At 38.1% G+C, this 23670-nt stretch overlaps 1 protein-coding gene across 1 annotated transcript in view; it reads left to right on the top strand.

Annotated features, from left to right (window-relative positions):
• LOC145988392 (tubulin glycylase 3A-like) overlaps positions 1-20723 on the top strand; it is a 63618-nt gene extending 42895 nt beyond the window's left edge. Inside the window, exons 11-12 of the mRNA XM_083123271.1 lie at positions 631-884; positions 19737-20723. Coding sequence (XP_082979397.1) covers positions 631-884; positions 19737-20644 — 1162 coding nt within the window. The 3' untranslated portion in view covers positions 20645-20723. The remainder of the gene's footprint in view (positions 1-630; positions 885-19736) is intronic.
• Positions 20724-23670: the final 2947 nt, after the last annotated feature.

Here is a 23670-nt window from a genome sequence, read left to right as displayed (position 1 = left end):
TGAAACTAAATATGTTGTAGCAAATGGCAATAATACATAACTTTGGAATATTGGATTTGAAAAATTAAGAACATAGAGCAATAAACATGAGCTGCCATATAGTCAAATCATTAGTTCTCTCACTTTTGCTGCAAGCGGCCCTGGGTTCAATCGCCAGTGGGTGCTCTAAAATCTCTGGGTTGACTGAGCATCATGGGTGAAGCTAGTTGAAATTAATAGTAGTGGACTCTAGTCTTGAAATCCAGAAAACAGCAACAATTGTACTTGATGCACTGACATAGTAAAGCTGCTTGGTGGGCCTTGGCTATAATATTATCTAATATGTGAATGTATCAATGTTTTGAAGCAAAACTCTTAATTGATAAGGTGTAGTTGTCATAAACAATTACAAATATCCTGAATAACTTAAAATAACAAATATATATATACAGGATAATCGGTATTACTTCCGACCTACATATTTAAAAGTGTATAATTTCCAAACATAACGAACTGCATAAACAGTCAATATGGTAAAAACATTGATTACTAACCACAACAAAATATATGATGCCTGTACAAAGCTATGAGCAATGTATGTGATAATAGTCATCACTGAAGTTTAATTTCTGTTTTCATTTGTTACCCAAGGAAAATAGGGAAGCCGGAAATTTGGAAATTCCGTGTGTATCCGAAAATAAAGAGAAGCTTGATAGCCGTTCTCTTGGCTTCACAAGAGCATTTGGATCGGAGGCACAACTTCTTTGAATTGTACGGAGCCGACTTCATGCTGAGCGAAGATTTCAACCCTTGGCTCCTTGAGATAAATCATTATCCAAGCATGATTCACAGCACCAAGGTTACTGCAAAAATGTGCCCACAGTGTCTTGAAGATATTGTTAAAGGTATTATATAATGGCTAGGGGCTTCTTTTTTTTGTTTTTGTTTTTACATAATGCCCAAAAAAAGGTTAATTATTCTAAGTAGGTGTGTGTCATATTATGTGTGTGCTACATATATACAACTGGTATCAGGTGATATAAACGTAAGAGTTCAATAAATTTTCTGATAATATTACTAATTAGCATGCAGTGATATTTGGACATCCATTGCTTCCAGTGGCGACTCGTGGATTTTTTTTGGTATAGGAAGTTATGGTAAACAGACTGAGGAAAGTTTTTGAAAATGCATTCAATTACACAGTCACACGTATCGCTTGTACCTTCTACACTCATCTCACTTAGTACTCCTGCAGTTTGCTTCTTTATACAGCATATTTGTAGAAGATACAATTCAACCTACAATTGCATCAATATATGCTGTATAAAACACAACTTATTACTAACTTCGTTGACTGTATTATAGTCATTTATAATGTTAGCTTCAGGCCCTCCCTGTCTATCATGTGTGGATTGAGGACAGCTGTGCCAATAAAAGCCACCTAATAAGAAAAAGTGCTGTTTTAACTGTTAAATTATGCTAAATGCAACAAAATTATGCTCCACAATACACCAGGGCCTGTAAAAACTTATCCCTTGGTCAGCATACTTCCTTTTGTTGGAAACAAGTCCGCTGGAGAAGTACAAACAAGATCTGGAGATTTTTAAAATATATATATTTTCTCAAAATGTCTTAATTAGAATACAATTTCTCTGTTTCCCTGGGATGCTTGTTTTTGAGATGATGCTGCATTTTACCATTATGCCAAACACAGAGTGCTAGGTGCCAACAAAATTCAAATTTTGCTAGCTTTAGAACTATTATGCTGGGGTTGGAACAGGCCCGTAGCTAGAATTGATCTCCAGGGGGGCTCATGGGTTATCATGGGGGGCCTTTGTAAACGAAGTCCAGTTTTCAAAAGTTTAACAGTATTAAATTAAGGTAAATGGGGGGGGGGGCATTATATTATTATAAAACACAAAATTTAGAAATATCATGCAAATACTACAGTTTTTTCTAGATCTTCTAAAACATCTATTGAAGTGTTAATTGACTGCTACTGACATCATCCCTTAATACACACATTATACTATTTATGATACAGGCATTTATATCACACAAGTAAAAATGTACAATATTCACTTCAATGATAGTGCCTACCGTGCCCCGGCCGAAGCAATAAAACTCCTCTTTGTTCCCAAAACTATGGATCTGTTGCCATTTGATGCAGCTGTGAAAGGGACGTTGAGTGGATGATGACGTTAAAGTCCCAGATATTTGTCAAACGAGAGGATGCAACAGGGGCAGGGAAGTTACAGATAAAGAAGCTCTCTTTTTAAAAAAAAATTCTAAAGACTAGAGAATCTTCTAAACACTTGCCAGTACTTGGACTTCTGCTCACAAACAAGATGAACAAATCTAATAGCCGCTGTTCATGTTCTGTGAATTTATCCCTCGCGAAATTGTGAACAAAATAATATATGCTGTCTACATTTTTCACTCTTCACATCAAAGAAATTAGAATACCAAATACCTAATGTCAAGGGGGCTGGTGGCAGTGCCAGGAGGGGGGGGGGGCTGAGCCCCCATCCCCTGCCTGGTTACGGGCCTGGGTTGGCATCACTGATTGAGGAAACCACTGGAGCTTCCTCGCAGAACATATAACTGGGCAACCCCCTCCCTCCCTTGCTGTGCCCCTCACCCTTCTGACTGTAGTATTTCGAGAAAGCTTCCTCAGCCCCTCATCGGCAAGCAACAGATCTGGAGCGAGAAAGTGATAGTGGATTGACTCTAGACAGTTGAATAGCGAAAGATAGTAGATTGACTCTTGACAGTTGAGTAGCGAACCTACATTGCACGATCGTAATTTTATAATGCTCATTAAACTCTTAAAAAGTACAGAACTGGAAATAAGTATAATTAAACTGTAGGAAGTTCCTCACTTCGTACATGGAGGAATGGCCCTGATTGCTTCTACTGCTTACATCAATTCTAACACTGCATTTCGAGAAAAGACCTTTTCTCTTGTGTTCACTTGAACAATTTATTTTTGTCGGTGGTGGGGATCGATCCTACAACAGAGCTGTGATTTTACTACAAATCCTGTGTGCAAACAAACCAACTACTCCACACCACACTCTGAACCAAATCATAAAATAACTTCTATAATTTTAGAAATCTCTCTCTCTCTCTCTTTCTTTCTTTCTTTTTGTTATACTGTATATTAACTTAGGAATAGCATGAATTCTGTCATACAAGACAAAATACAGTGTCTAGTATCATTAAATGTAAATCCTTGCACAGATAGATTCTTAAATAATAATCAACAAAGACAACATGTGAATGCATTGGAGAAAGTGAGCCTGAAGTAGGAGATTATTCAGTTTCAAAATTATTTGCAATTGTTCATGTGTATAATACAATGACTTTCTCTCAACATTTTGAAGTCACCTACAAGGGCCTTTATCGGAAATTCACTTGTAGATATGTGAACACTAATTACACTGTCCAACAAAATTGAAGTTTTTGTCTGTTAAAAGGGAAGTTGTGGGTGATTATAATTGAATTTGATGTGCTGATTTCAAATCTAATTACAGAATTTATCTATCACCCATGAAATTTGAGTAACAGGGTACATACAAAATATCAGGTACATACAAATCTTATATAGCTTTATAGTGATACGATGCAATATTATTTACAATGGCTAGAGGCACATATTTTTGGTAAATAAAAAAGCAAAATTTCGGTACAAAAACAGAGTCAATTTCAGGTTCAAAAGCGGTAAATAAAATAAAATATCGGTGTTATAGCGGTGAAAAATTGGATGAAAAGTGGTATATAAAAAGACATTTTGGTTTTAAAATTGTGGATATAATCCTAAATTTGATTTAAAAAAACTACACTTATTCTACAGAATTAACATTTCACTTCTAATAGCACATTTATGTAGTTATCAGAGTATTAAGTTTATTTCTGTGTAAAGGAGTCCATTTTTGCTTCTCCAATATTAACAGCAGAATTAATCAATTTTCCGGGAATTGCATAACTCTCAGGATAATTCAGACCTCAGAAGGTGTCGCGTCGGTGAATAAACCCTAAATTTCGTGTTTAAGAGTTAATTTCGCTTTTTGCAGTTCATTTCGCATTATTTCGTGACAAAATATGGTCACAAAATGCATCTCACACCTTTCAAAAACATGAAAATTTAACACTACAATGTGTTTTTTTCAAATTTCGTTTTTTCGGCAAAAATATGCATGCCCCTAACAATGGCATATCTAGAATGTCTTCGAACTTGATTTTTGGCTGTACTTTGCCTGAGGAACATTTCTTTTTAGTGTCCAGCAATAATCTGCCAACATATTTGGAGTCCATTTTTCCTGGTATCGCCTTTCCATTTCACCTATTTTCTGGTGGAAATGTTCTCAATGTTCGTCGCTCATTGTCCCAATGTTTTGCGGGAAGAAACGAGGTGGGAGTTTAAGAAGTGTATTTTCAGACACATATTACACCCCATAGCATGATAGTTCTGAATCAAATTACTGATAAGTTCTCTGTAATTTTCTGACTTGTAGTTTCTGAGGAAATTTATGCAAACTTCCTTGAAAGATTGCCAAGCAGCCAATTCCAGCTCATTTAGGTTCTTTTCAAAATCATTATCTTTCATTAGTTTCGTGATTTGAGGGCCAACAAATATTCCCTCTTTTAGTTTTTGCCTCAGTAATTTGCGGAAACATCTCTTTGAAGAACATAAATCCACCACCCTCACGGGCCATTCCTTTTGCAAAATTCTTCATCATACCAAGCTTTATGTGGAGAGGATGCAGTAATAATAGCAACACGTATTTTGTCTGAACTTACAAGTGGTGGATGAACAAAATTCTCCTGTCCTGCGATGAGGGACTCTCTCTTCGGCCAGTTCTTTTTAAAATAATGATTTTTTCTATCTCTGCTGACCCATTTACACAGGAAAAGCAAAATTTGTTGTAACCTAGTTGCAATCCTAAGAAGATAGCAATAACTTTTAAATCTCCACATATCTGCCAAGAGTATTTACAGTACTGGATATTTGTTAATAACAGTTTCATTTTTTCATAACTTTCCTTCAAGCCCCAGGAATATGCTACGGGAATGCTTGGATATTTATTTCAATTGTGCAGTAGCACTCCTTTCAAACTTGTTTTCGAAGAGTCTAAAAACAAACGCCATTCTTCACTTTTATGGACAACACGTAGTGACTCTAATAGACCATCGATCTTACAACAGAAAACAAGGTCCTTATCTTCAGCATACATATCTACAAAGTTTTTTTGGCGTTGCCGGAAAAAGTAACTCTAGTATCACTCTCCAACAAATGCCATCCTTTTAATCGCGATGCAAGCAGTTCTGCTTTACCATTACTTAACTCTAGATTTCGAACTAAATCGTTAAGATCCTCTTGAGTTATTAAGTGAGGTTCAGCTGTTGAAACTCTCCCCACAAAATCAGGATCATTATGCAATTCGCTACATTGTTAGGAACACTTTCACTTTCTTCCATTACACTTATGTCATCTGGTGGAGCAGGTATGGGAACTCCAGGTCCATGAGGCACCGGTCTTGTTGCTGATTCTAGTGATGGATATTTCACTGTATGCCTTGATTTCGAATTTATCCCAGATATATTTGTCAGCAAAAATAGCAGTCTGTTATATGATCCTTAGGTTCCCGCCATATCATAGGAACTCCAAAAGGCATATAACGAGATCCTTTCAGCCAAATATTCAAAAGCGTTACACAGTTCGCACAACATATATCAGGGGCCCATTTCTTGTTTTCGTCTATCTTATTGTCAAAGTAACACTCAAAAGCTCTTCTTACACGAGGAGTAAATGTTCTTCTATTTGCTTTTAAGGTCAACTCACCACAGATATAACAAAAAATGTTCCTGTCGTTTACGCAACTTCTTGACATGATTCTGTCTTTGCTTCGAAACACTCACTGGAACTGAAGAACACTCAGGAAAAGCTTCTTTCCTCCAGACAACTTGCTACTAATATGAGTAGTAGACATAACATTTAAATCACAGCATTGTGTTGAAAAGTTAATCGTTGTCAAATTTTTCAGTTGGATTGCTTAACAAGTTTAATTGTTGTCATTCATGCAGACATCAAAGGCATATAGTTACTAGTGTATTGTTGGAGCAAAGACATAAAAGTATTTTAAATATTGCCTACCAATCAGCTAATTATGGACTGCATGCTGCAATAATAATGCAGAATTATATTTTTATTGTTACAAAAAAATGGTGGGTGATTGACAATTTCTGACTTCATTTTCGGAATCAGCAGGTGGCAAAACATAAAGAACCGCTGAAATTTTACTTTTAACAAAACCATTGTTGAACAGTGTTATTAAAGATAAAATACAGATCTTACTTATGTGTGGCATACAAGGTAAGCCACAAGATCTGTATTTTATCTTTAATAATTAGCAACTGTGGTTATGCAAACATTTAAGAAATTATTGAACACTAGTCTCTGAAACCCTGCATTGTAATTCGAGACTAATTATACAATTATTGTATATTTACAGTTGTGGTTGATAGACGTAAGGATCCAAATGCAAGCACTGGAAACTTTGAACTTGCTTACAAACAACCGCAAACATCTATCTATACAGGAGGGAATATAATAGTAGAAGGAAAGATTACTCAAAATTCACAGGTAGACACAACAAAGCCTTCTCCAGCACATGCAAATATTCAACAGGGGCCTCCACTGGCAACAAATAAACATCAACAAAATATAGATCTAGGTATCAAAAGACATTTGACCTGTCCTATACCATCTAAATCTAAAGTAGATTTTAGGGGATCGTTACTTAAGGCAACTCGCTTGCTTAGCAAGAGGAACGCAAAGCATATGGGGTGACACCCCAGATAAATGATGGAAAACTCACAACATTAAATAGAAAACACTTCTACTGACTGAACAGGCAGGGTGAGGACATGATAAAGGAATGTTCGTGCCTGTAGTTTGGTAGCGATGATCTTCTCCGCTGGTTCTAGTAGACGAGGTCCTACCCTGATATAAAACGTTCTAGGGAGTGCAACTTTATGCTCCTAACACTAGCATAGTCCCAGTATTCTAACTATACGTCCCGACAACTCTTTCCTTTTCTAGCAACAACTACGGAACTCTATTGCAATTATTACATCTGAGGTAAAACTGAAACAACTGAGGGTGAGATATTCTCACGCGAACTATTTAAATGGAATTTGAACTTCTGATCATTAAAACCATTGATGAGACCGCATCTGTCGCCAATGGTGCTGTTAGCATAAAGCTGTGTTTACTTATTTTCATATTCTTCCGGCCTAATGCCGTGACAGCGGAGTTTTACAACTCCACTAACAATCACTGGTGTAATCTGCTTGTAAGATGCTAACTGCCAGCGCTTTGGCTGAACCCCTTGACGAATTGATTAGCTTATTGATTTATGATGCCTGGGGTCGTGGGTTGGAGTCACGCCTTCAGCATGATACGGCTTTTTTTTTTATATATCCTATTACTAGATCAAAAAGTAAGTTACACCCCCCCCCCCCTGTATAAAAAAAAACATTAGAAAGAAAATTATTATTGGACAAAAATGTATGAACATTTAATTTTTTTTGACATAGTCACCAAGGTATTCCAAACACTTTTTGAATCGTGTGACCAGTTTTTTTATTTCTTGTGTGTAAAAATTCCATCCAATTTCAATTGAGTTGACTTTTGTGCTCATCGGTTAACAATCACAGCATCCAGTGAGAGCACAGTTTACTATACACCCAACTAGTCATGAATCAGCACAGATACACTATCATATGATATGTTCAGTTCACTTGCAATCTCTTTTAATTTTCATGTTGCCGTTGGCAAGGATGATTGCATTAACATGCTCCGTTTTGTCGATAGTGTTCACAGTTGCTGACTGCCAAACACACTCTTCGTCGTTCATGTTCGTTCTTTCCTATTCGAACATCTGGCACCATTTCCTGATCAAGGGGGGACATTGCATTCTCACCATACACCTTGACAATTTGGCGATGTATTTCACTCTAATTATGCCTTTGTGTCCACAAAAATTAGACAATGGAGCACACTTCAATGTTGGATGCCACCTCAGTACGACATGCCATAGTGACACAGTGACTACTCTTATATTAAAGCAGCTGCAGCATGGCTGTTTCGGGTATGGGGAGAATACATTCCGGACAGTGCTGCCACCAAGCTTGATTATTTTCTCTTTTTTAGTACAGGAACACGGCTCGGGTGTAACTCGGGCAAATTCGTCCGTACATTCTAGAGGAAAGCGTTCAATTCTTTTTAATCTTTTAAATCTTTCTAGTGCTGGTCTCAGCAATTTTAACTTGTTTTTTGAAATGTTCCATCCTGGAATTAAAGGAGGACCTTATAGTTCAATTCTGTAATATTTATAACGAAGAAAGGCACATTCTCGCCCCTTTTACAAGCTTCACAGCTTTTTGAACGTATAGACTTTTTAATAATGGAACTTTCCTTGAATAAACTGTCATATCATATGCTTGCCCCAACTTGGCTTCGTATTTTTTTTTTCAGGGGCACCCCTTATTTAAGAACACACTGTATTCCACCGATGTTGGCTTGTTTTATTTACTAACAAATGTTTTCCTTATTAACTATGAAGTGGACTCTCACTCCTTCCATCTCCTATTCGAGACTCCCCTGCTTCCCTTGGACATGATTTCTCCTATGTACCATGCAATCAATTTGGGCACCTTTGAGCCCAGCCATTGGTCCCGCATTAAAGTCCCAGAATTGACCTATAAGGTCATCCATAACTGTGTGCCCCGTTTCGTGGAAATCATAGACAGTGCTTGTAAATTCACGAACTTCCTTTATGTTTGCCACCATGCGGAGCTTTCTATACATACCCACGTCACATGTCTGCAAAATCTGGTCGACCGCAACACTACCGAAGGTTGCACCTTTGACAGCAGCGGCACTAGTGCTGAGGGGGTGCGGAGAGAAATTTAGGGGGTGCAATGCAGACAATAAGGAAAACATGAAACACGCATGCAACCTTTCAAAACTAAGGGAGCAAGGTGCCACAATGGAAGGGGGGGGGGAGGACAGTTTACTTTCCCTTGGAAGATAAGGTTTAGCATAATGCGGAGGCAAAAATAGCAAAAAGCAGGAATAAACTGCTCTCTAATTGCAGTTAATATTGCAGTGAAATATAATAACTTAAGATTGACATTCATTTTCCAAGAAGGCTGTGCTCCCTTGCCCTCTCCCTGGACGTCCATGATGCTATGTATTAAGTCTTTTACTCCAAGAAGGTGGTCGTACAGCCTAAACATTCAGATACACGTTGCAGTTATTAAACTATGTAGTGAAATACAAAATGAAATTATTCTTGTCTCTAAAATCACAATTTTTTAACCTTTTCAATATAACCCATGGAGATACAAAAGCACATTGTACCTTCCGTCTGCCACTTCAGCACAAAATGCAAAGTGCACAGCAACTTTGTCTTCGTTAAAATCCCTTCTGCCGCACTATTGCCAACATCAAACTGTAAAACTTCTTCATGACCCTTGGTCCTCTTCCTAATAGGCTTACCATATGTCTGGGAATAGCCCAGACAGTCCTGGTTTTTTAGTGCTGTCTGAGGTGATGTCAGGGATTGCAAAATATCCGGGGTTTTAAGAATCTGAACATGAAAATAGCTACCGGTATTGAATATTCATATAATATTGAATTTTATGATGGTATTAAAAAAAAAAGCCATTTCTGAAAAAAAAAATCATATCTAGTGATTAAATGATTTGGTGTTTTAAGTCCACTTTATGCACAGTAAGGCTAATCGAGACTGGACCTACAGTTTAAAGTGGGTTCCGAACCACTATGTGCCTCCATCGGGAATCGAACCCAGGACCCCTTGATTACATCATAATGTAGTGAAAAGCAAAACTGAGTCAACTAACAGATAATGCTACCTAGAACAGAGAGGTTTCCTAAACATCAGAAAATGTATTATTCAATTAAATATTTGAAAATTAATTGATTGATTTTAGAAAATAATGTTAGTGTTCTCTCTTGTACAATTTATAGTTTAATGTTCCAATAAAATGTTAAGGCTTTTAAGTAATATGAATTTATTTTTGTAAAAAAAAAACAACTGAAATTCAGCAGTAACGAGTTGATCGCGAATATGTCCTGGGTTGGACCCAAAAAAATATGGTAAGCCTACTGCCTAACAGTTTTTGAAAAAGCCTGAAATGTTACATTTACTAGACATGTTGCTTGGAAACAAATACATAGAACGTATTAACAACAAAACTGCCCTTCACGTTACAACTTACAATAAATAATTTCCTGAGCACGACTTGGTGATACCTTCAAAGAAGCTGAAATTTTTGCTCTAGTGTGAGGAAGATCAAGTAGGTGGAAAATAAACTGTTTATCAACAATGCCAAGAAGATAAAGGAAAAAGAAAACAACCTAACAATAAGATGTTCAGTTGTTGTAGTGGATGGACGTGCTTGAATAGAGCTCCGCGCTTTCACCCCTCAGCTAGCCTGGCATTCTATTCTCCACCGCTGTACGTTGCCACATCTTCCGCCAGGTCAATTGCTTCACCGTGTGGATCTTCGGGGTTGTCATCATGTCCAAGCCTACACTATCAATTGTTTCGACCAAAGTGGAAGAAATAGGCAAAACTATGGAAGCATTCCAGCAACGGCTTGATGAGTTACTAGACAACCATGGATCGGTGCAAGAAGATGCTGACCTCCGCAAGTCACTCCTGAACCTCAGAGAGGAGTTTGTGCAATTTAAGAGATCGACGAGCGACTCCATGACAGAGCTGCGGCGAGACCTAGAGACCATGAACAAGCAGATACACAAGAACACCATTGAAATAGATGACCTAGCGCAGTACTCTAGGAGGAACTGCATTTTGCTGCATGGGGTCCCCGAAACCACCAACGAAGACGTGGACAGCATCGTGCTCCAGACTTTACAAAATAAGCTTCAGTTGCAGCACATCAAGCTAGAGCACGTTGACCGGTGCCATAGGCTTGGCCCTCCGAAAAGATCGTCTGCGGAAGTTTTGAGATCGGGAAAACGCCCCATTATAGTGAAATTTGTAAGCTACCGCTCCAGGAACGAGGTGTGGAAGTCGAAGAAGATGCTAAAGAACTCGTCCCTATTAATTACAGAGTCGCTAACTCCCAACAGACAGAGGGTTTTGCGGGTGGCAAAGGATCGCGTAGGGACACGCAATGCCTGGAGCCAAGATGGGCGCATTTTCGTATCTCACGGAGGTCGTCGCTACCTTATATCTTCCCCCGAGGATCTTGACGTTCTCCCTTGAGATGGGGTGAAACGCGAACTGAGTATGAAGTGTAATGAAGACCATATGCGACTTTTGTCGTTATGATACGCTGTGTATGAATAATTGTGTGTGTGATGTGTTCAAATCATGTGTGTTTAGTGTGAGTTTTTTGTCCGGGTTCTTGTTTATGTTATCGTTTTTTAATGTGAGTGTGTGTGTGTCATTCCCTGATGCTTTCCTCCATGCTATTCTGCTTGACAGGGTAAGTAATAATTCTAAATTTAATTTTGCTATGCTAATGTTTCTTCTCCGATCTTGTTTCTGTTCGTTAAACCTCAATTCTAAAAATGGCTAATCTGGCAACAACGCATCTCGGTGACAGTGGACGAAATTCTGAAGAGGGTCGTCGCTCTGCTAATTGCCCTGGCACTCCGCCCCCCGCGGTCAGCACAGCCGAAATTCTCGGAAACGAGCTGAAGACTTGTCCGAACTCACTGTTGGTGTCACACGTGAATGCACAGAGCATCGAAGCGCACCTCGACAGCTTCAAAGCTATTTTCTCCCCCCTGAATCTCCACTGCATTCTTGTATCGGAGACTTGGCTTAATCCCCTCACACCCTCCAGCATGGTCTCCTTGCGAGGCTACAACGTCTTCCGAAACGACAGGTTGGGGAAACGAGGTGGCGGGGTGATGGCACTGATAAGGGAAGACATTACTGCGGTGGTTGTGGCTAAATCTGACGGTAACTACGCACGAATGACAGAATATCTTTTCCTGGAACTTACCATCAACAAACAGAAGCTACTGCTGGCTGTTGCGTACCGTCCACCTGGAACGTGCTTTGTAAATTGTGAAGAGGAACTGGCTAAACTCATTCCCATGTACTCGCATGTATTATTACTGGGCGATCTGAACTTTCATTTAGAAACTGACAAACCTGAAGTAAATAAATTCCGCGCTGCTATCTCTTCTTACAATCTAAATATTTTGAAGCTCGATCCTACCTTCCACACGGCTACATCGCATTCTTGGCTAGATGTCATCTTAACTCGAGACTGCTCTCGAATCACCAAACATGGACAAACGAGCGCCTGCGGTCTCTCGTTCCACGATCTTATTTACGTTGCTTACTCGCTCAATGTTCCGAAATCCAAGCCAAACATAATTGAATACCGCGATTTAAAGAAAATTAACCCCGCTTCACTAAACGAAGATGCTACAAGAACCCCATGGAATTCAATAAACAGCTTCACTAATATTAACGATAAGCTTAATGAATTAAATAGTCTAATCTTACACCTTTTCGACAAACATGCTCCACTAAAGAAAAAACGCGTCACGCGGCCTGCTTCCCCCTGGATGACCGACAGCATTCTCGCACTTATGGCGGAGCGCGATTCGGCTCACCGCAGGTTTAAATCTGACAAGCGCCTCAAATCTCCAAATACTTTAAATACTTTTAATAACTACCGCGTGTTGAGAAATCGATGTAATCAGGCCGTGCGCAACGCAAAGAGAAGGCTCTCTTACAAATTATTAAATATGCAAGGCAACCCCCGAATGTTGTGGAATAACTTAAGAAATCTAGGGCTAGGAGAGAAACGGAACGTAGATCCCACTCGTGTTTCGTCCCTTGATGAATTAAATACACATTTCTCTCTCTCTAATTCAATGAATAACGATGCTAAAAATGTTACTATTAGAGCTATAGCAAACCACAAAACAGAAATGATAGAGTTCAATTTTAACCCAGTCTATGAGTTCCAAGTTGCAACTGCAATCGGTCGGATCAAATCTGGTTCTGAAGGAGCCGACAACCTCCCATTGCGACTAATAAAGCTGATTTTACCTCATGTATTGCCATACATCACTGACATTTTTAATCTTTCTCTGCGCTCTGGTATTTTTCCAGATAAGTGGAAAATAGCACACGTTCTTCCTCTCGCCAAGACTGACCCCGCCACTTCCATTGACAACTTCCGACCTATCAGTATTCTTCCCGCGCTATCGAAAGCATTAGAATACATTGCTCACGACCAAATCAGCCGACATACAAATGAAGTCCGTTTCAGTCGGGATTTAGACCTAATCACGGCACTAGCACCGCCATGACTCACATAACCGACGACGTCAGACAAGCTATGGACTGCAGACAGGCGACAGTTTTAGTTTTATTGGACTACACGAAAGCTTTCCAGTCACTCGACCATGATATTCTCATTTCCAAGCTAAAATCATTTTTTAATTTCACCACCTCTGCAACCGACTGGGTCAAATCCTACTTAACTGGACGTAAACAAAGGGTGGTTTATGATGGCAAGTGCTCGGCGCTATCTGAGATCACTTGTGGCGTTCCGCAAGGAAGTGTACTCGGCCCTTTATTATTTTCTTTATACATTAATGACCTGCCAAATATCTTGAAACACTGCCGTTATCACATGTATGCCGATGACCTCCAGTTGTACTATTCTGCACCCCCAGTAATGTTAAGCGATGGTATTTCCAAGGTTAATGAAGATATAGAGAGGATTGTTAACTGGTCGCTAGACAATGGCATGTATATTAACCCTAATAAAACACAAGCAATTTTGATTGCTTCCGATAAACTGAAACGTTACGTAGATCTTAACATTCTGCCTTCCATTCTTGTAGATTCTACTCACATTCCATTTAACCAAACTGTTAAAGATCTGGGAATTGTATTAGACGGAAATTTATCATGGTCACATCACACAAGTTCGGCGTGTAGAAAAGCTTTCGCATCTCTGTATTCTATAAGACGCATGGGCAAGTTCCTCCCCACCTCTATCAAGGCCAAACTATGTCAGTCCCTAGTTTTATGCCATTTAGATTATTGTGACGTAGCGTATTCCGGCTTAACAGGTGAGTCAGCTAGACGTCTGCAGAGTGTTCAAAATGCCTGCGTACGATACATTTTTAATTTAAAATATTGGGACCACCTATCACCTTATTTTCTCAAATTGGGGTGGCTACGTATGCAAGAAAGACGAACGCTGCACACTCTGATTTTACTTTACAAAGTTCTCAACCTCAAGTCACCTTCCTATCTCCTCTCTCGCTTCCAATTTCTTCACGAATTTCACGATCGCGACACCAGATCACGCAGCTCCTCGTCTCTCTCTATTCCCATCCACAGATCAAATTTCTTCTCCAACTCTTTCTCTGTATCGGCTGTAAGACTATGGAATCAGTTGCCAGAAAGCACTAGAGCAGTAAGCTCCGTCGGTTCCTTTAGCAGACGTGTTCGCCACTCTCTTCAGAGTAGTCGTTAGATCTTCCCCTGTCAAGCAGACTAAAAAGCATGTGCAAGTGAACGAATTCTTAAAATACCTTGCAGTTACTTAAATACAATTTTAAACTTTGCATTCTTTCATTCCATATTTAGTTTTTTGTGTATTATATATTTTGTATTTTGTGTGTTATATTCAGGGCTTTAAGACTTGTGTGTATGAGTATAATGTGTGTGTGTGGACCTATGTGAAATGACTTAGTGTACTTTGTGTATAATATAATAATGTATAATTTTAAATGTATGGTTGAGTGGAAGAAAAGGCTTTGTACGGCCTTAACTCCGCCATTTAAAACAAGGCATTAATAAATAAATAATAAATAAATAAATAAATAGGCAATTATCGAGAACCACAAACAGACCACCTAAAGAAACAAAAGAAAAAAATCATAACAACAATGCTGACGGAGGAAAGAAAACGGCCGCTGATCTTTATAGAGGCTGCCGCCAGTACAGGAAAGTATGTATATCGGCATTGACAAGGGTTAGGTGGCAGAGCAGCCCTTGGCTGAACCTCGCCCCCTGAATAAAGAAAATTTATTATTATAAAGAAATTTATTATTATTATCTCCTTCAGAGTAGTATCAATGCTTGCCTGTTGCATACAATAACAAGGGTCTTACTTCAGTGCCTAACATTCGGCGCTCAATATGACGACATGACATAATATGACACTCTAAGGGTTAGTGTTTTCAGTTGAACGTAAGGGGTGCTGAAGAAAATGAAGGGGTGCACAAGCAATCCCTCGACCCCTCCTGGCACTGCCCCTGGCCTTTGAGGTTAAGTCCACCTCGCATCAAGAATTACGTAAAACTCGTACCCGTCATGGCATTCTCATAGCAGGCATTGGTCAATTCGCTGCCGCTAAATTGATAAACAGCAATCTCCATTCACGTACCACAATTCAAGTGATTCCCGGTCACTCTGTTTTTATAAATTACAGTCAATTTGATCAACTCATTTTTGACGATGAAATAATGTATACCCGACCTATGGTCAATGCCTACATCAAACCCCGTGAAGTTAAAATGTTTACTAACGAGTTTGTTAACTTCACCCGTATTGTATTCCCCAAGTGGACTGAGATGGATTTGGCCCTACAGGAATTGAACAAATCACTTGACTGCGAAATTCCGCTGCATGACGTTTTAGTTACTAACCTCCCAATAACAGTCTTTATTCTCATTTTTTTTGGATGCAGTGCTAACCTCTTAACTGGGAAATTTCCTCGTCGAAAGCCCAATCTGCCCTGGGAATTTTTGTTGATAAATTGATGAATTTCGTATACCAATATTTTAGTTAATATTTCTGTGCTCCATGGCATACCATTTAGGTATTGTTTATTCTTTTATTGGTCCTTGTTGTACTTTTTACAATATGCGAGATTTACAACTACAATATATCTCGGATTTCCTCGGCAGGAAAAACACGCCGTCGCTTCCGATTTGCCTGAGCCATTATTGCATACGCGATAGAACTGAACGTCGAGCTGTGTTCGTTGCTTCCCGCTAACTCTAACGGTTACAACAGTCTGGAAGTCAGAGACATCTGGTGAAACAAAGAAGAAAGTAATTTGACAAAGTATCTCGTCATACACAACAGACATCAGCAGTAAGAACATGAGAATGTAGTATCCCGTCATGCCCATTATAAATCAGTAGAGCCAGAACGGAGTATTACGTCATACCCAGTTAAGAGGTTAAAGGGATATTTACCACTGTTACCATACCCGTAACCAACTGGCTACATCCAATTAAAACCATATTAACCTTATACAAGCGGTTCATGAGCAATGTATTAATTTTTTTTGCATAAAAATTCCAAACTGAAAACCCTCCCGCACGTCTCCCTTGAGTACAATAAACCAAACTTTTATATGCCATTACTCCTAACAAGAAAAACCTTGTAGTCTCTTTAATACGTTTTCTACTCCTTCCGAACAATTGGTTTTAATTATCTGGTACCCCTTTTAGATATAAATATTATACAATCCTCATAGGGCCTGGACAGAACTCACTTATTTTGTTTCAGCTGACCTCTCACTCCTGTACCCTAACCTGTTCGAGTCATCCCGGAAATTTCTGATACCCAAAGTCGACTCACGAACCTCCTCTAGTGGACAGTCTGAACCAAATCATAAAATAACTTCTATAATTTTAGAAATCTCTCTCTCTCTCTCTCTTTCTTTCTTTTTGTTATATTAACTTAGGAATAGCATGAATTCTGTCATACAAGACAAAATACAGTGTCTTGTATCATTAAATGTAAATCATTGCACAGATAATTCTTAAATAATAATCAACAAAAGCAACATGTGAATGCATTGGAGAAAGTGAGCCTGAAGTAGGAGATTATTCAGTTTGAAAATTATTTGCAATTGCTCATGTGTATAATACAATGACTTTCTCTCAACATTTTGAAGTCACCTACAAGGGCCTTTATCGGAAATTCACCTGTAGATATGTGATCACTAATTATTAAAGATAAAATACAGATCTTACTTATGTGTGGCATACAAGGTAAGCCACAAGATCCGTATTTTATCTTTAATAATTAGCAACTGGGTCAATCAACGATGTCATGACACCCACCAACTCCGATTCCGATTAAATTTGGTATACACCCTTCCTTTATGGTTGAAAGAAACCCCCTAATTTTTTTTCACTCTATCTCAAACGGTTTTCATTTTACATCACTTTGGAATGTCATCAAATCAGTGTTATCTGTCACTCTTGAGACCCTCGACACAAGATACCCTTGCTTACATTTTATTTCTTTTCTCCTTAACCAATCATCAGATCTCTTTGAAATTTTACACAAAGTTCAATGAAATAATGAGGATTTCAGAAAAAATACATCAGCACTCAGAAATTTTTACAAATAAGAAAACTAGGTTACGAAAATCTGAATTTTCATCATATGGGTATGATGGAACCAAAAACTTTTGATGTTGAAAATCATTGCAAAGACATGGTCTTTCTCTACAAAAAATAACATTTTTTGTTTTTTTATTCCTTCAAACGAAAATTTTATGAGTTTTGGAAATTGCCTAAAATTTCAGTGTCAATCCGTACCAAATTGTCCAGCACTGGTCGTTCGACCATTTTCAAATTTTTCACTTGTTTGTCGTTGTAACCCCTGTACAAGGGTAGTTCAAAACAGGCATTATTTTTCTAAAACTAGACTTCGTTTGAAAATGGCGGCCATTTTTGTTTCATGACTTGCAACATTTTTGGTCTATGCAGACAGTTGCGATAATTATGATAACTCAGCTAAGAAAAATTATAGAAATGTGGGGTAAAAAACACTGTTTTCAGTACATTTAAGGCTACATTTTATGTTCCGTATCTTTTTTCACCACATCTAATGCAAATGGCTGAAATTTAGGGTCAAAACTGACTGATATTTAATTTTGAAGGGAAATCAATGTATAGGATATATTTTTTTTAGTAGGTAAGCAATGAAATATCAGAGCTATAATTTTTTTTAGAGGAAACATGTACATCCAAAGTTTCAGCAGAAAATATTTGACACACAGCTGTACAAGCCTTTTCTTTGATAATGGCTACTACTGGACTTTCTATGCCATTCGTATGTTGCAATTAATTAATATGTACAATAATTGTAATTGCATGATAGTTAATTAAAAGTAAATAATTATAATTGTAACTAATAACGTAAATTTGTCTGTTTTGGCCAAACTTCCCCCTGTTGTAACTTTGTTATCATATAATATCAATCTCAAAATTTTTTACAGCTACCACTTTATGCCGTAAATATCAAATTTTATTAGGTTCCTAACCAGATATTGGTTTGATTTCAGTTTTGTTCCAACTTCATGCACGGAAGGCTAATCGAGACTGGACCTACAGTTTATTAAAGTGGGATCCAAACCAGTATGTGCCTCCATTCAGTATCGAACCTGGGACCCCTTGGTTACAAAAAGTCGACGTAATCACTATGCCATCGGGAAGACCTTTGAGAAAAATGAGCATTTTCAAAGAGCGGAAACCAGTAACAGAGCTAAAATATTTTCTGCTGAAACTTTGGATGTAAATGTTTCCTCTAAAAAAAATTATAACTGATATTTCATTTCTTACTTACTAAAAAAAATATATCCTATACATTGATTTCCCTTCAAAATTGAATATCAGTCAGTTTTGACCCTAAATTTCAGCCATTTGCATTAGATGTGGTGAAAAAAGATATGGAACATAAAATGTAGCCTGAAATGTACTGAAAACAGTGTTTTTTACCCCACATTTCTACAATTTTTCTTAACTGAGTTATCATAATTATCCCAACTGTCTGCATAGGCCAAAAATGTTGCAAGTCATGAAACAAAAATTGCCGCCATTTTCAAACGAAGTCTAGTTTTAGAAAAATTATGCCTGTTTTGAACTACCCTTGTACAGGGGTTACAACGACAAACAAGTGAAAAATTTGAAAATGGTCGAACGACCAGTGCTGGACAATTTGGTACGGATTGACACTGAAATTTTAGGCAATTTCCAAAAATCATAAAATTTTCGTTAGAAGGAATAAAAAAACAAAAAAATGTTATATTCTGTAGAGAAAGACCATGTCTTTGCAATGATTTTCAACATCAAAAGTTTTTGGTTCCATCATACCCACATGATGAAAATACAGATTTTCCTAACCTAGTTTTCCCACCACAAAAATTAGGTTACAAATCCATTATTAGTCTTTTTATAGGCATTTGTAAAAATTTCTGAGTGCTGATGTATTTTTCCTGAAATCCTCATTATTTCATTGAACTTTGTGTAAAATTTCAAAGAGATCTGATGATTGGTTAAGGAGAAAAGAAATAAAATGTAAGCAAGGGTATCTTGTGTTGAGGGTCTCAAGAGTGACAGACAACACTGATGTGATGACATTTCAAAGTGATGTAAAATGAAAACCGTTTGAGATAGAGTGAAAAAAATTTAGGGGTTTTCTTTCAACCATAAAGGAAGGGTGTATACCAAATTTAATCGAAATCGGAATTTATGGGTGTCAAAATCTTAGTTTTTTGCGTTGATTTGATGTGGAATGACCCAACTGTGGTTATGCAAACATTTAAGAAATTATGTGAACACTAGTCTCTGAAACCCTGCATTGTAATTCGAGACTAATTGTACAATTATTGTATATTTACAGTTGTGGTTGATAGACGTAACGATCCAAATGCAAGCACTGGAAACTTTGAACTTGCTTACAAACAACCGCAAACATCTATCTATACAGGAGGGAATATAATAGTAGAAGGAAAGATTACTCAAAATTCACAGCCAGTGCATCAGGTAGACACAACAAAGCCATCTCCAGCACATGCAAATATTCAACAGGGGCCTCCACCGGCAACAAATAAACAGCAACAAAATATAGATCTAGATAGCAAAAGACATTTGACCTGTCCTATACATACGTCACGGTTTGTAGATCCAAAGACCTATTTCTCAAGAGTGGTGCCAGGAAGCATTTGGACAAATCCTCCAGCTATGAATAGAATATTTGCTGAAAAAAACAATTCTCCAAACAAAGATCCAAAATTCTTGCAACAAGCCCAAGCTAGTATCGAGCCAAAAGCCACAATCGGAGAAAAGTCAGGCAAGGATTCTCCACCCACCACAGAAAGAATGAGAAAAATCAGCTCAAACAAGTCAGTGAAGTGTAAACGTAGTGAGCCGATTGTCAGGAAGTCAAGTATCGGTGCTAGCACCTCAGGCGTGGGAAGCAAAGAGCGAAAACCTTCTGTGCAAGGAAAAGCAAGCAAGGAGAAGAATAACTCCTTTATTGCCAAGAAATCTAGCAAAGATAGAGAGAGCTCAAGGAGATCTAGATCTAAAAGCAAAAAAGCATCCTCCAAGACAAGGAAAAAGAATGAGCAGCAACATGTATCTAGAAGCAAGACAGTAAAAAGAACAAAGGAAAGCAAATCAAGCTTAGCAGCTCATAGCAAGAGGCATGCTTCAAAGAAGAGAGAAAGTCATACATCCTTGAAAGTCTCTAACAGGGAAAGTGTTGAGAAGCACAAGAAGCGTGGTAGCAAGTCCAAAGAAAGATGAGAGCAACAGAAGAATGCATATGTTCTTCACCATAGTTAGGCAACAAATTTGCTGAAGGCATGACTTCCTTAAAAAAAAAAGTAAAGATAATAAATGTATAAAAACTATAGCAACCTTCATTTATTTGTGAACTTACTTTACTAAATTTTCATATATCTTTTCTGCCTGTTCCCATGTAAGAGACTATAGGTTTATGCACAATCATTGTGAACCAGCAGATGGAAAGTTACAGCCTCTAACAACAAAAAAGAAGGCAATGAATGTCACATCTATGCAGTTTGAAGAAGACACGTGTTAGCCAGTGACAGTTAAAAATATCATACCTTATACCCTTATGTGGTGGGGCTGATCTATTACCTTCTGTTCCAGAGTGCCATTTTGCATAGTAAAATGTCCTTATAGAATAGCAGATGCAGTTGGCCCTATAGTGCACAGAGCAGTGAACCCCCAGTAATATATGGTAATCACCTCGAGAATGAACAATAAACAATGTACTTACCTTTTCACGATATTTCACTAACATTTTTACACTATAAGTAATGTATTTGTGTCCGTAACATGGCAAACTCTTTTGCTGAGAAGGAAGACACAGCGAGTCGGCTGTCCTGGTGCAGTTCCTCAGTTGAACCCCCACGAGAGGATACTGCAGGACCTTCAGCTCCAAGAAATAGTCATGCACAGTTCGTTCTCTTACAGAAGCCACGGCACAAGGCACCGTTCTTGCTGCTTCCTCCCTACCAGTGCTACCCTGTAGGGTTCAAGTTTGAAGTGCACACATTACATATTCAATCTTGTCCTTGCATCATTTTTGTGCCGAATTTCTTGGAATAAATGCAAGATTGTGGCAGAGAAGGATGAGTAGAAATGCATAAAATCTGGAATTAGATGCGATGAATTAAAATAAAATAGATACATTACCAAAATAGCTTGTGCATGCATTCAGAGGTTTTTTCCTTAAAGGTGGAAACACTTCGGGTTTGCAAAAGTGAAAGAATGGCGCGAAGATGTGACTCGCTGTTGCTCGGTGTCAAACTGTCAATGTCTCAAGATTGTTAGTTTTTGAAGTGCTTGGATACTTGTTGGAAAGTATTAAATGATGCTGTGAGTGAAGCAGGGAATAGGATACGTCATTTGATGCAGTGTAGATGTTGCTGTCCGCACAGGTATGAAATTACTGCTGGAAATGCTCATAATTAATATAAACAAACTTCCTTGTTCGCTGAAAGAAAGTTAGAGATAAAGCGTGTGGTGGTCGACCAGCTCCAAATTTGAACAAAGCTTTTGTGTATCAATTAGGGATGGCCAAACGGATCCGGATCTGAAAGTTCCGGATCCGAAAATCCGGATCCAGATCAGAGAGTTTCGTATCTCAATCCCATTATAATATTTCTTCGATTACAAAGAAATTTTTCATTAGTTAGTCCTACAAGATTTTTTTTCCAAGTGTTGTTCCTAAAATACTTTGCTACGCACTGGCTAACACACTCATGCACAAAAATAAACTTACTTGTTTAACATAAAATGTCGGAGGTGATTTTGCAAATGCCATTGAAATGAATATGTATTCATTCGAATGTATTAGAAATGGAAACACACAGGCACGTATCCAAGGGGAGGGCTTAGGGGGCTCGAGCCCCCCCCCCCCGAAAGTTTTCAGTTTACACTAGATAAAATGATTTTATTTTGTTCCTTGTGGTGTGATATAAAATAAAATGAGGGTAATTTAAGGAGAGAAATAATTATGGAGGAAAGACGAAGAATGTTCTGTAACCCTATTATTGATAATAGCACGTTTCCAAGTTGGGAATCAGGGGGATCGAGAAACCTCCCCCAGGAAATTTTTCAGTTTACACTAGATAAAATTAGGTTTTTGGCTTCTTGAATAATGTGACAATTATTTAAGAAGAGAAATAATTATCGAGGCAAGACGGGGAATGTTCTATAACCCTGTTATTGTTAATATCGCGTATCCAAGGTGGGAATCAGGGGCTTGAGCCCCTCCCCCCCCCTTCAGGAAATTTTTCAGTTTACACTAGATAAAATTAGGTTATTGGCTTCTTGAATAATGTGACGATAATTTAAGGAGATAAATAATTATCAAGGCAAGACGGAGAATGTTCTTTAACCTTGTTATTGTTAATAGCATGTATCCAAGATGGGGATCAGGGGGCTCGAGCCCCCTTCAGGAATTTTTTCAGATTACGTTAGATAAAATTAGGTTATTGGTGCTTAAATAATATGATTATAATTTGAGAGTAATAATTATAGAGGCAAGACTGAGATCATCTATAACCATCTATAACCTTATTATTGTTAATAGCATGTATCCAAGGTGGGAATCAGGGGGCTTGAACTGCCCCTTCAGGAAATTTTTCAGTTTACACTGCTGAAAATTATGTTTTTTTTGTCTTCTTGAATACCGTGACGATAATTTAAGATTCATAATTATAAAGACGGAGAATGTTCTATATAACCCTGTTGTTGATAATATTGCACGTAAACTTTTCTTGCGTTTTCGGTGTTGTCGCAGCGAACATTTTGGAAGCTGCTCAACAAAGGTAGCGCCACAAGTAGGGCGATTCGTTGTAATTTTTAATCTCTGGAAAGCACTAAAGGGAATCTTGAATAAGAGAAGAAGTTGAACTACTGGCAATATTAACGAATTGTTTTATCTGTGGAACGTTCTAGAATATAATGTGGATATAAATATGCAGCTTCAATTTACCGGTTGATCTGTACAGCAGAATCGGTTAATGAGACTTCAGAATTTTCAGAGTAGGGCAATTCATACAGTCGATTAGTGATCTGTGAGTGCCCATTGCTAGTGATTCGAAGAAGAAGAAAAAAAGGACAATATCGTAAAGTAACGAAGTTTACTAGTTCGGGTCCAAAGCTGAAGACATTGACAACAGCTGAACTTCCGGAGCCTCAGTGTAGTGCAGCTAGTTCAGGTCGAGGGCCGAAGAGATTGAAGGTCTCTCTCTCTAAAGTGAATATTTCAGCAGTTTATTAAAACAGAAATGAGC

Source organism: Lepisma saccharinum, chromosome 5 (genome assembly GCF_977018435.1).
Source record: "Lepisma saccharinum chromosome 5, izLepSacc3.1, whole genome shotgun sequence".
NCBI classification, from domain to species: domain Eukaryota; kingdom Metazoa; phylum Arthropoda; class Insecta; order Zygentoma; family Lepismatidae; genus Lepisma; species Lepisma saccharinum.
Note: the sequence above shows the minus strand (reverse complement) of the source record. Positions and strands in the feature narration are given on the sequence as shown.